General features: G+C 40.7%; 3 protein-coding genes across 5 annotated transcripts in view; 2 read left to right on the top strand and 1 right to left on the bottom strand.

Moving 5' to 3' along the window:
* Positions 1 to 5094, bottom strand: part of LOC111226604 (serine/threonine-protein phosphatase 2A 55 kDa regulatory subunit B beta isoform) — a 46169-nt gene extending 41075 nt beyond the window's left edge. The window contains exon 1 of the mRNA XM_022751841.1: positions 4752 to 5094. Within this exon, the coding sequence (XP_022607562.1) occupies positions 4752 to 4830 (79 nt within the window). The 5' untranslated portion in view covers positions 4831 to 5094. The remainder of the gene's footprint in view (positions 1 to 4751) is intronic.
* A 765-nt stretch (positions 5095 to 5859) lies between these two features.
* LOC111226661 (60S ribosomal protein L26) lies at positions 5860 to 9954 on the top strand. 2 transcript variants are annotated; one of them, XM_022751928.1, is made up of 4 exons: positions 5860 to 5909; positions 6632 to 6803; positions 6895 to 7035; positions 9789 to 9954. In XM_022751928.1, exons 2-4 carry the CDS (start codon positions 6636 to 6638, stop codon positions 9915 to 9917), a joined length of 438 nt encoding a protein of 145 aa, XP_022607649.1. In that variant the 5' UTR covers positions 5860 to 5909; positions 6632 to 6635; the 3' UTR covers positions 9918 to 9954. The 2 variants fall into 2 exon arrangements, with proteins under 2 accessions (XP_022607649.1, XP_022607648.1); XM_022751927.1 differs by having other exon boundaries at positions 5864 to 5914.
* Positions 9955 to 10812: 858 nt separating this feature from the next.
* LOC111226637 (V-type proton ATPase subunit e 1-like) lies at positions 10813 to 13141 on the top strand. 2 transcript variants are annotated; one of them, XM_022751896.1, is made up of 4 exons: positions 10813 to 11020; positions 11560 to 11607; positions 12498 to 12617; positions 12760 to 13141. In XM_022751896.1, exons 1-3 carry the CDS (start codon positions 10917 to 10919, stop codon positions 12589 to 12591), a joined length of 246 nt encoding a protein of 81 aa, XP_022607617.1. In that variant the 5' UTR covers positions 10813 to 10916; the 3' UTR covers positions 12592 to 12617; positions 12760 to 13141. The 2 variants fall into 2 exon arrangements, with proteins under 2 accessions (XP_022607617.1, XP_022607618.1); XM_022751897.1 differs by having other exon boundaries at positions 12757 to 13141.
* Positions 13142 to 13199: the final 58 nt, after the last annotated feature.

The raw sequence follows: 13199 nt of genomic DNA, 5'->3' as shown, positions 1-13199 counted from the left end.
TATGTTCACCAGCTAGTGGCTAATTTTGTGTTTTTGTTATTTGGGGCTGGGCAGGTAGCGTACAATGGTTTTATCAGAAACAAACAGCTGTCTGCAGGAAACGACACTGATGAGATGGGTGAGGGTGAACCAAAATAGTAAAGTCCTAAAACCAAAACAATGAGAGAAAAGATAGTAAATTACTCCATAGAGCTCAGCATAACTGTCGGGTGATTATTCTTTGAAGCTTCATCACTACAAGGGACGCCTTTTACGTTACACATAGTCATTTGATCCTTTGTTTATATAAAAGTCTGAATTAATGCAGCTTTAAAGTTTACTACATTACAAGGATGATTTGGTTGAATTCATATGACAGCTACAATGATGCAGAACAACCAGCACGCTTTCTTCAGCTCCTTTACAGTCTAATCATCATCTCTCCTGCAAACAGAAATTGATTTTAGAAAGAAGAGAAGAAAAGTCACTTATAAATGAATGTCACAATAATACTGCTTCAATCGATCCTTTCTAAAAACAGAGACAAATCTCTTATTTTCTGATTCTCATTTTTTCCATGAAGGGTAACTGTGTTTTCTTATAAATCCCACCACAGGGTCTGCTGCTGCTGCAGGACACCTGAAGCAAGTATGCAAAGTGTCTTGCACTAGTGCACTTCAGCAGAGCAGATGTTTGTCATCCCAGACACTTGTGCATGTGTATTCCACTTTAAAGGGCCACTCCACTGATTTTACAAATCAGGTACATTTTACTTGCCATGGGCAGTGGAATCCAGCCTCTGAAAACAGTTGCATGACGTTTTCTATAGTCTGAGAAAGTGACTCTAATAATGTCATAGTGATGTCATCAGGGTTATCCCAGCTTGGGCATGGAGAACAGAAAGTCTGAGATACAAACTGGAATTTAAAGGACATTTACCAGTTTAACAAAGGATGCTATTTAGCCTTGTGCTACGTGGAAAATGTAGGATCCAGTGTTTTTGAAGTTTGACCTAATACTAGAGACTAAAACACAGGATATTTCTGTAATTTTGACAATGTATTTTGAATCTACTTCATGGGAGTGCAATACTAAATTGCTGGGGTAGACTACCCCAGTTTGAAATATGAAGCAGTAGCTGCTCATGAGTGGAGAGAACTGGCCTATAGGCTACAGTGACAACCTTAAATACTTCAAGAGACACACAGTGGTCTCTCAGAACTACCACTTCTTCTCAGCTCACCCTTTTTAGCAACCCTTTGTTCCCCCATCTTTTCACCCTCTGCACGGAAAAGCTGACCAGACTAGACTGAACAGTCACGTGTATGAGTGTGCGGATGCCTTATGTGAGTGTGTGTATGTAGGGTGTTTGTCCCCAGCGGCATGCAAGGACGGGACGACTGCGCGGAGTGTGTTCTGAGCTGTGAAGTGGGTGTCTGTCAGGATAACAACAACACTGCGGGATGTATGATAAGGGCACACATACACACAGACCTAGGCTGTTGTTCCTCACCCACAAAACTCCAACTCAGTGTCACGCTTTGTCAAAACGCAGACAGAAGTCCCCCTCAGGCACTGCCATGAGAAGCTCACTGCTCTTCTTATAAATAAAACACAAGCGAAATGCACAGATACAAATCTACAAATACACACACACACACGCCACAAGACATGACAAATGTCAACTATAGTCATTAATCACAAAGACTTCTTTGACACAGATCTGATCTTAAATATTTGCTACTCTATTCTGCTTTTTTTCTGTCCCACTCAACAAATAATGTATCACAGAGTTTCCCTCAGCAACACAAAGGAGGAAGATGAGGAAGCTGAGGCAGGGCTGGCTCTGTTGATTGATGGCAGCATGAGATGTGGCAAGGTGTCAGTTGGGGACGCACATTTTTCCCTGACTCAAACACAAGACAGCAGAAGCGAGACACACGTACAAACACACACACACACACACACACACACACTCACACACACACACACACACACACACACACACACACACACACACATCAGAAACCTTTAAGACTTAATCCATCACACCAGAACTGACAGACTGATGTGAAATGGGAGAATAGAGAACACCAGGGGACAAAATAACAGAAAAAATATAGAAAAGCCACATGGAGACTCATGCAAACTTACACAGGAGCCCAAATACACACACACACACACACACACACACACACACACACATTTAAAAGACTCAGGCGGTCAAAAGCTGGCTGTGTATCCCTCCGAGACTGGACCCAGGTGAATCCGAGTGATGCTGGCACACTACTCTCCACAATGGCCCAGATAAACAAAGAGAACACACACACACACACACACACACACACACACTATGGTCCAGTACAGGGCTTATATAATGTATTTTCCACTAACATGGTAACTGCACACTCATCTTCCCTGGGGTGAACTCTGCTCAGCTGCAGCAGACATGAATGCTGGGAGATGTTGAAGAGGGGGAAGGAGGGGGCTTGAGAGGACGAGAGCGGTGCACTGACCAGCCTCCTCAAGACCAGCAGGTCTAACGGAAGGGCAGAAGGCAGTAACAAGGTCACGACAGGAAGTGCATACACACACGTAAACAACCACTGAGGCACTAGCTTCCACCCAAAGCAAACAGCCATGCATTGATTTGTGCAAACACACTTGTATTCTCTTTCTTTCTTTAAATCACACATGTACATGGCGTAGATTGCGTGCAGAGGAGATGACCTGTGTCCTCTTTACACATCATATTTCCAAGGTCATCTGCTGTGTCATCACACCCTGCTGGCCTCCAGCACATGAGACTCAACATCTCTCACTCTCGCGTACAACTGTTTCATATTTCTCCACACAGAGAGCAGCTCGGGATCATGTATCGTATTACTGTGGCTCGGCATTGCAGCTCCATGTTTACTGATCTATCACTTCCTCTATTATACTGCTCCCTTATCTCAGGCGGAGGGACTGAGAGCCAGAGAGGGAGTGAGTGTGAAGAAAGAGAGAGACGGATTGTGTTTGTTGACCTCACCTTTTAACATCTCGGAGCTCACGTTTAGTTATTTATGATTTAAATGCTCGAGAAACAGAAGCAGAGACCTGACTGCGCCCATGATTTCAATGCCACATCAAACATTAGCTTTAAACCAAGCATAGGCAGCAGGTAACAGTAAAAACATAAGCCAGAGGTGTCCTTGTGTACCAGGAAATGCTTGAATGTGAAAATTCATGCTTGGAATCCTTGGAAACCGTTCTTCAACAAAACTCAAGCTTGACTAGCTTTTTCCAGAGCTTTTAACCACATTTTATAGTCTTCTTTGGTGAACAGAAGCTTTTGCTATGAAGATTTATTGGCCAAGTTATCATGACAATTTGTCACAGATATTAAGACAAGGACGAGTTTCTTTAACGAGTCTTACACATGTTTTAAATGACATGATTATAATTTCTCAACAGTAGTTCTTCTTAATACATTGTTATTTTTCATATTTTACCTTGTCAAATTTAAAGTCTTGAAATCCTTCAGTAGTTTTCTACCTTTTCTTTTACAAGGGTCTCTTGCACCCTTTAAGTCATATGAAGATACAAAAACTGTATTGATACATGGAATTAATACATATAAACCCTAACATAAGTTTGTATGGTATTTTTTTTATTCATTTTTGTTTATATTAATTCTATCATACATTTCTATTTTGATAATGCTTGAAACATCATCTTCAATCATTCTTCTGTTGTTTGACTTGAGAGAGTGAGAGAGTGAGTGAGAGAGTGAGTGAGTGAGTGACTGAGTGACTGAGTGACTGAGTATGCCTTAGTACCATTCATGTGTTTCTCCTCCTTACTGAATATATGGCCTACATATAGGTCAGCTCTACAGGCTGTGAAGGGCCCTGGCTATGACCACCACATACTGCTATATACATTGTAGGCTACGACACTATCTTCCATCCTGTGCCAGAGGGCAGAGCGTGCACAGGAAGGAGGGCAACCATGCAAAGCTAAATAATGCAGAGGCTCAGTCTCCACATTATGACCTAGTAAATGGCTGGTTATACAAACACGCAGACCCTCTTAGGCTGCCCCGTCTGACAGCACAATCTGCAGGATGAATTGACCAGCTCTTATGAACTCATTTATTGCTATCACGGCCGGGTCAGTTCACTCAATTCAGCATTTTAACTTTCTATAACTCCAGGGAATAAACTCTTTCTGGACTGGGTGTGTTAGATGGAAAAGGTTTTGGCATTTTGAGGAAATTCCTTCCTCTTAATTGAGGGAATTGCAGCCTGATACTGTCCCAGAAAGGCATTTTGCCACGCATGTTGTCTAACGAATAACTATAAGCAAAGTGTGAATGGGTTACATGTACGAGAGAACCAGGAGTAAGGGGCAATGAAGATACTTGTCATGCAACTCCACAAACTGAGTGTCTCTCTTGGCATGCTGTAGGCCTGTGTGTTGACAGCTTTAGCTTTAAGGAAAGCACAATGAGTGAAACAAGGAGTGCTACTCTCTACACTAGACAGACACACGGTCACACACATATAAATGCTTTGCATCAGTAATCTTTACATCTGCCCCATATCCAGATTTAAGAATGGCCCCAACTTCAAGCACTGTGACAAATCTGCAGTGGGCTATGTGGCCCTTCAACTGGCCAGTCTAACTTCTGCACACATGTACACTGTATGTGTCAGGGACAGAGTAAGCAGCCCAAACATTCATGACACACGCTCAAGGTAAGCAACCTCCTCGGCGTCCCACCCTACCTTCGGTGTGGCAAGTGGAAGACAGGATGGTGCTCGGAGGGCGGAAGAGGTACGGGAGATAACGGGAAAAACATTTCATCTTCTTCTGCGATGCTTGCCGACGGGTGAAAAGCGTTGCGTTGCGGGCTCCACATCCGCACTGCCACCGCGACAGCCAGCCACAGAAGAACCAGGGGGGTGCGGGAAGGGAAGGAGGCTCTGTCCGCGGCGCAGGGGGCTATGACAGCATCACTTTTCGCAGGCAGACAACGCAGGCAGGCAGGCAGCAGGCTCCGGTTAAACTGCGCTCCGCCCGGGGAGCAAACAGCGCACGGTGTCAGCGCGCCTCCGCTTGTGTGTCGGTGGTTCACTCAGTGAATGTAGTTGTCTGAGTGAGAGCAGGACAGGGGATCGCCTCTGTCCGCTCAGATGGGAGGTCAATGTATGCGTGGTCTGCCGGTGTAAACACCCCTCTCGTGTTTGTTTGTCAGCTTATTGGAGTAAAAGGAGCAAATACATCCAATTAGAGTGACCTAATGATGTAGCTAAGATGACTCCCTAACTGCTCGATTGGTGCTTAATATTTAATTTTTAGTATAGTGGTAATATTAAGGCTACGTGTATTCTACTTTGACATTGCGATAATGTTCCTAGTTCTTCGTCCTAAGATGAAAGAAAAGTTTAACACCACAGTGTGTGATGAACATAAGTCGAAACTTGATGAATCATAGAGAAAACTTGTTTTCAGCTGCTGACCAGGTTATTGATTAATTGGATTTGGCGCCATCTTTTGGCCATATAGCCTATCATATGGACAGCAAACTAGAGTTATTGTTATGTCACAGAAATAAAACAATTAATAAACCAGTGAAGACTGTTTATAAAGGAAAGCAAGTAAAATCGAAATTTAAATTTTTGTAATAATACAGGATCATAAAAAAGTCAAAATGATCAAAAACCTGTAAAATTACCCCGGAATTCGAATTTAACTGTTAGACCTACACGCAGCTGTGTTAAAAATGTTAATATGAATACACATAAGTGCTCGTGTTTCATGTTTAGTGTTTATTCGTGTTTTTTATCCTGTCTCTGTGGAGATCTCGCGAGACTTGAGTGTGAACTAATGCCAGCGGAAGTACATCTCGAGTCTCTTTTCCGCCGGCCATAGAGGAGCAAAGGGTAGGGTAAGAATTGCTGGCAGATAATTTCACTAAAGTATCACCATCCATCCTCCTTTTAATGTCACTGTGAATCCGTATAAACGCCTAAACACGTTTTAAACCTGATCACAATTAAAATACGGTCTATATTGATCCCATGTTGATGATAGATAAGTAAATAAAACCTCTCACTATCATGCCCCCCTTTTCGGTCCGGTAGTATCCGCATGTCGGCTACGGGTTTTGAAGGTGCTCGATTCCTGGTGCTAGCGATTATTACTCTGCTTCCTTCACAGTTAATTGCATTTCTCTCAGTATGTTGAGTTCTCGACAATATTACCGAGCTAGGGAAAAACTGTGGCTTCAGTCTATCTGCTATATTATGCTAACACATTAGCGTTATTTCGTTAGCTTAGCATTCAGTTTTGAAGCTAGCTAAAATTTGGAAACTTCAAATGTAGGCTTTTTGAGCGTTTGTAATTTTGGTCGCACAAACTTGTTTTTCATGATTCAGGTGAAAACCTGATGTAGAGCATTATGCCAATGTTGTTGCTGAGGTCCAGTTGTTAGCATTAAGTTTCTTAAGCTTGTAAGAATCTTGAATCGACTGTATTGGTACATGTAAGAGTCACGTTTTCAGTAGCTAAGAGCAATATAAGTCAAATGAACTGCAGCTTTTCTAGCATGATAATGTGGTTGGTGTCAACTGGGTAACAACCTGTATGTTTTGTTTGCTTACAGCATCATGAAGCTGAATCCATTTGTAACATCCTCCCGCCGCAAGAACCGCAAAAGGCATTTCAATGCCCCCTCACACATCAGGAGGAAGATCATGTCTTCTCCTCTGTCCAAGGAGCTTCGTCAGAAGTACAATGTGAGGTCCATGCCCATCCGCAAAGATGATGAAGTCCAGGTATTGTACTCAGGACTACTGAAAGTTGTCACAATTGGTGTGTAATGTGCAAGCTGCACATGCTTGACTTGTTTGTGGTGTTTACAAACAGGTTGTCCGTGGACACTACAAAGGCCAGCAGATCGGCAAAGTTGTGCAGGTCTACAGGAAGAAGTACGTCATCTACATTGAGCGCGTGCAGAGAGAAAAGGCCAACGGAACCACAGTCCATGTCGGCATCCACCCCAGCAAGGTGAGACAAAGTTGTGTGCATGCTTAAATGGGTGTGCCTGCCTCTGGAAATAAGAGTGAGGTGTAAAATTGTTCAACAGTGTAAGTTACAATAGGGAAGAGAGTGTACACAAACCTATAAACAAGTTGAATGCGAACAGCTCAAGATTCACATTTGAGAGAGACGTTCTTGTGCCTCTGTTGTGTGACATGAAAATAAAGATTGTCACACTAAGTGTGAGGTGCAATCTTAATTGTTAAACAGTTTTCCTGTGGAGAACTATACCTACCTCATGGCTGACCCTGCAAGCCCTTTGCAGTTGAGGTGGGAGCAGGGGAGCAGCACTTAACTGTGGTGTGTCATGTTCAGCATTAGATTCAAAATGTCTGACAAAACATTTTTTTTATTGATTTAACTTAGCATCATCCACCAGGTGAAAGATGTGTAATACAGTATTGAATTTCTATTTACTGTAGAGGTTTTGACTCAGCTGTAGTTAGTGGTTCAGGTGAATTGGACTGTATTATAGTGGAAGTGTTTTAATGGTTTATCCACCATATTTACATTAAGCGAGGTCCAAAAGTCTGCACATGTGCAAGATACTTTGTTCTCCAACACTGTAAGATGGGCTGTCTTTCACCATCATTTGTTGACTGGATTTCTACATGAAGCCTTTATTAGATCCATCAAAAAATCTAGACTTGAGCCATCCTTTTCACCACCTTATCTTGTAAGTGTGCTTAACTGGTAATTGTTTGTCTTTATTTTTGGCTAATATTGTGAAGGCTATAAACAAGAAAGCACTTTGTGGTTCTGACAGCGGCATGACATGTTAAACTTTGTCAGATTGAAATGATAATACATTAAAAGAGCTGTTTTACTTAACTGCAATATAATGTTGATGCAGCATACAATTGAGAGGAGAGAAACTGTTCTTCCCAAGTGTGAGCACTAAAGCAGGTTTACAAAAGTGTATTTGAATATTAGTAATGTAAAACACAATTTTACAGGTTCAAGTTCAGCTTTACTGTAAAGTGTCTGAAGGTGCATGTGAAAAGTTGTATGAAAGCAGTCAAGAATGTAAACAATTATGAATTTGTTAAATAAAGGTGTTACACAGTGACTAGAAAAGTAGAAACCCCTGTGCACTGTATTGCAGTCCACTGTAACAGCTATGTTACAGTGTCTTAATCTTGAAATGTTGAATTTGAGTGTCAGAGAGAAGGTAACTAAATTCTGTTTTTTTTTTTTAAGGCTGAAATTTAGTGTTGTATGCATTGTATTATATTGGTAGGTGTTTTTAAAGTGTCTGCTCATCTAAATATATAAAGGAGGCAAACAAAATTAGAAAGGTTTCAGCATAATGCAGTCCACAACTATATATAAATACAGCCTCAAACCCATAAAAAAGTTTAACAGAACTATTTTTTTAAATAATGTATTTATTGCAGAAGCTTTTTTTCACAGATCTGACATGTCACAGTAAGAGGCTCAGGTGTAAAAAGTAAAATTAATGACTAAATTCCATCTGCTTCAGTTTTCAGTGTCCTGGTATTATACACACTGACTTGCTGTCATTACTTACTGGGACACTTGAATAGAACAGGGGGTCATTGTTAATGTTATTAGTAACATCTGTGCTTTCCCTACTGTGGCAAGTCAGAGTTTCTGCTGTGAAAAAGGTCTGTTGGGTGAACTCTAGTCCAGTGACAATCTTATTGTTCAACTCACTGCAGCAAACGTGCCAGTCCTAAAGTCTGTCCATCCTTTCCACCAACTGCTGTGGCTTTTAATCCCACCATAACATTCATGGTATTAAATATTAGGGTGTGAGTAAGCCGTTAAGTGACAATCACCCAGATGTGATTGATGAAAATTCTACGCAGCAACATTTTGCTGTGCTCTCACAGGTACATGTGAACTGACCGATGCAAACTGCACTACTGGTGCTGCCAGTAGAGCATTTGGCTCAGCCAGTGGGCCATTTTGACATATCTTAGCAGAAAAGCCACAGGTCCATCTAATAACAATAATGAAGCTTGCCATACTGTTCAACCAGCATGCACAACATCTGGGGCCATAGAAATGGCACACTTGAGCTCACCTGTTACAGTGCGTACCATGTGTTAAGGCCGAGTCCTTGTGGCAAAAGCCCGGGTTTGAGTCCAACTAGGGCCCTTTGCTACATGTCATTCCCTCACTTTCCCCCGACTTACTATCTCTACTGTCACTATAAAACAAAGCAGAAATGCCAAAAAAAAACCTATAATAAAATAATGTTCACTGTTAAAATGAAAAACTAAGTTTTAGAGAGTTTGATAGCAGTGGCTCATTTTTCCACTGACAACAAACTGCATAATTGCTGGGATGTAGCATTCAAACATTTCATGAGCTGATCAGTGAGTCATATAATGAACTGTTAGGAGGGATTATCAGTTAATCTTTAGTTAGCACACCTAGCTGTAATATAAGGGATCACTTATGTTCAGTCTGAAGTCAAGGGTGTCAGGCCTTCTATGGATAGCACATTGTGTGCTTGTATTGGTCCTACTTATTGCTTAATTTTCTTTGACATTCATTGAAGAGGTCAGTTGGCCTTATAACTAGTGTAAAATGTGCATTGATAGTTAGTCTAGTTACTAGAAATGTGTTGAGGAATATAAATAGGAATTTAAATAAATTGGATTATAATTTCCATACATTCTTTACATTATTTTTACCACTGATGAAATATTTCACGACTTGTTTATTAACATATTTTTTTCTGTTTGCAGGTGGTCATCACCAGGCTAAAGCTGGACAAGGACCGCAAGAAGATCCTGGAGCGCAAGGCCAAATCTCGCGCTGATGGGAAGGAGAAGGGCAAATACAAGGAGGAGACCATTGAGAAGATGCAGGAGTAAAAATGATCTTTTGCTATCAATAAACTGTGTAAATGGACCTCACTTTGTCTGTCTCATGTTTTAGCATTGGAGATGGAAGGATTTTGTTTTTGCATCATGTATCTGTAGGTGAAGTCATTTCTATTTCAAATGTGCAGACCTTTTATTTTAGGTAGTGTAACACAAAGATCATTTATACTGTACATCACCTGTCATAAAATTTAGCCACAGTGAAAGGTCTGTAAAGAACCCACAAGCATACACAACACTGTAGAGCACCAAGGCCAGAAATGCAGAAGATGTCTGCATGTGATGTTTACATAGAAATTATAAAAATTCATTGAAATGCCCTTGCTTGAAATCTGTCAGCCTGGTATACAAGGAGATTGAAGGAATTAACTGCTACTGGTGGGTTCATAAATACATCTTCCACAGATTGAGTATATAATCTCTTTTAGGGTTCAGACACTAAAATGGATAAGGACATGACTTAACTCAATCGTTACATGCGGTTTATGTGGACAATCATTCATGAAAAGTGGAATTAAATCAGTTCAACATTTTTGATTACAACAGGGCACTGGTTGTAGTGGTAACAAATGTGCAATTTTACTAAATGAGCAGTAGGTGTCACTTTTTCCCGCAAACTGGACATTACCAAAGAGCATCTGTCAGAGGCATTTTCTTGAACAGCATGTTATTTATCCAAAAGTTATAGTGATTATTAACCATTTTTAATGAACTGTTAAACTTTCGCATTCATATAACATGAAATAATGTGCTGGGCAATAGAAAAAAGGTCAGATTGGCCCTTGCTGCATCTTTTCGGTACGTTCAGGCTGTAACCAGACATGCGCTTTGCATGAGTGTGGAGTGTCACCTCCCTCCTCTCTGGTTCATGGTCATGTGATACGTGCCACCTCTTCTCTGCCGTAGAAGCAGCTGGACTGAAGTTGACTACTGATCTAAAGTCAGAAGTTTTTACACTGTGGTGTTCTTAGTTTTAAACAGAACACCGCCATGGCGGAACTAAGTTTTGTAATCGCCATGTCTGTGGTGACCCTGTTTTGGGCCATTGTTGGAGGAGTAGTGCCGCTGTTTATCCCCAAAGGACCAAACAGAGGGTAAGTTTGTTAGCTTCACTTTAGCTTTCAGCTAGCTAAGTTTTTTTTATTGTAGTTTGTCCCGTGACTCTTTTTTGATACATGTAGACCTACACTGTAGAAAACGATTGTTTTTGAATAAGTTTCCCAGCGTTGTCTGAACAATATAAGTAATTTAAACCCTGTGAGCTAACATTACTCGCAAGATAGTGAAACTTTGTGTTGGCTAATTGAAGCTAATTTGACAGCAACTTCCTCCTGTTCGAGTCGGTGGAAGCTCCATACTTAGTGTTACCTTTTCATGCTAGGGTTGCTGGCGTCTCCCTACAATAAATCTATATTTTCACGTTGTTACCTTAAGATACCAAACTCAAGAGGAAATATACTCCATCTCTGGAAAGTCTGCCTAATGCAACTTCCCTTATTTGCCTTTGTGTCACTCTATCACGAGATCAAGCTGTGTTAGCTAATGAATGGTCTGTGATGTATTTGGAAACCATTTATAGAATCATGAGATGTAAAGTATGCCACTTTAAACTGTTTTTCTGCTGTTCCCACAGAGTGATTGTCACAATGCTGGTGTTAACTGCAGTTTGCTGCTACCTGTTGTAAGTAATTATCCTGGAAATGTACCAGGTTTCTTCCAACAAAATGTGGTAGCCTGTGTTTTAAAACACCTATAGCACATATTTAACCAAAACAAAGGAGGGTCAGTAAGAATCATCGCTATCATATAATTCACTGAAAAATTAGTTGAAAAATCCCATTGACAGAAAATGATTTGGCATCTGCTTTAATAATCTTTAATGCTTTATTAATCATTGAAGTAATTTGCCAAGTAAAAATATCAAATATTCCCTTGTCCCAGCTTCTGAGATGTGAGGGTTTGCTGCTTTTCTTTGTCCTATGTGATAATAAACTGAATACTTTGGGGGTTTTGGACTGTTGTCAGACAAAACAAGATGTCACCTTGGGCAAATCTTAAATTGCAGCCCAAATAAAAGAGGAAATATAGGCCCCCATTTCCACAAGTGCTCATTGCTTCGGTCTCAGTGCTATCTCCTCTGTCCCTTCATATTAATATTTGTTCATTATTGTCAAAACAACAAACATTGTCATTTGACTTAGTACTGTTATGGATATACATAGTATTTTTGTCCTGTGATAAAATATTTATGCTCACAAGTAGGTGCAAGTGTGCATATGGTGTCATGTTACATGTCAGATGGGCAATAGAGGGCAGCAGAGACAAGGCAGTGTTGCAGCCAAGTGAAGTCATTTACCAAAGGCCCTCAGTTTGAGGCTGGGTAGAATAATCCTAACAGCAGGATGTGTTGTCATGAAAAATTAAGGCCCGATTTCAGAATGACCTTTTGTTAGACAGTAGGAAATGACCCACATCACTAAGCTTTGAAGGATATGTTTTGAAGTGCTCAGTTTTATTGCTGAGAAGTTTTGTATTGATACCTGTGGTCTTGCTATCCTTTCTGTCCACCAGCTGGTTAATAGCAATTCTGGCCCAGCTGAACCCACTGTTTGGGCCTGCTCTGTCCACTGACACCATCTGGTACCTGAACTATCACTGGCCTTAATTTACATTTCCAGGACCCCTGACCAAGTAGGTAACCTTCTTGCTCTGAAACACTAAAGCACTGAATTTACATTCGATGTAGTAACTTTAATGTGTAGCCTGAAGATCATTTATTTTATTTATTGGCTTGGTTTTCTCTAAAACTGTTAATAATTATGTTTGTCAGCAGGGGAAGACCTGACACTGCTGCATACCAATGGATGTTTGCTAGTCACTCCATGCAGAGATCATTCCCTCTGAATCGCCTTAAACTCAGATCCCTGTGTGATTATTGAGTGATGCCCCCACTGGTGCCTTGTACAAAAATGATTCCCAAAGGACTTCTGAGATATCTCACTGAATGTGCTTTACTTGAAATTAAAGCAGCCTTCACTTGGTGTTGTTTGGTTTATATATAATGTATATTGTGTTAATGCTATTGTTGATAAGAATGAGCTTGCCTTTAAATAGTTGAGTGATGTGTTTGATGTGCCCTCTCTTTGTCTGTTAATATTACCAATGGATGTAATCAATATGATTGTTGTCAATCAATAAATTAATAATCAACTCTATGGGTCCATAACTTTTGGATTTTGTTCTGCCTAATTTATGAGCTTGTGACCTTTACTA

The sequence above is a fragment of the Seriola dumerili genome, unplaced genomic scaffold (genome assembly GCF_002260705.1).
Source record: "Seriola dumerili isolate Sdu_G_001 unplaced genomic scaffold, Sdu_1.0 BDQW01000161.1, whole genome shotgun sequence".
In the NCBI taxonomy this organism is placed as follows: domain Eukaryota; kingdom Metazoa; phylum Chordata; class Actinopteri; order Carangiformes; family Carangidae; genus Seriola; species Seriola dumerili.
Note: the sequence above shows the minus strand (reverse complement) of the source record. Positions and strands in the feature narration are given on the sequence as shown.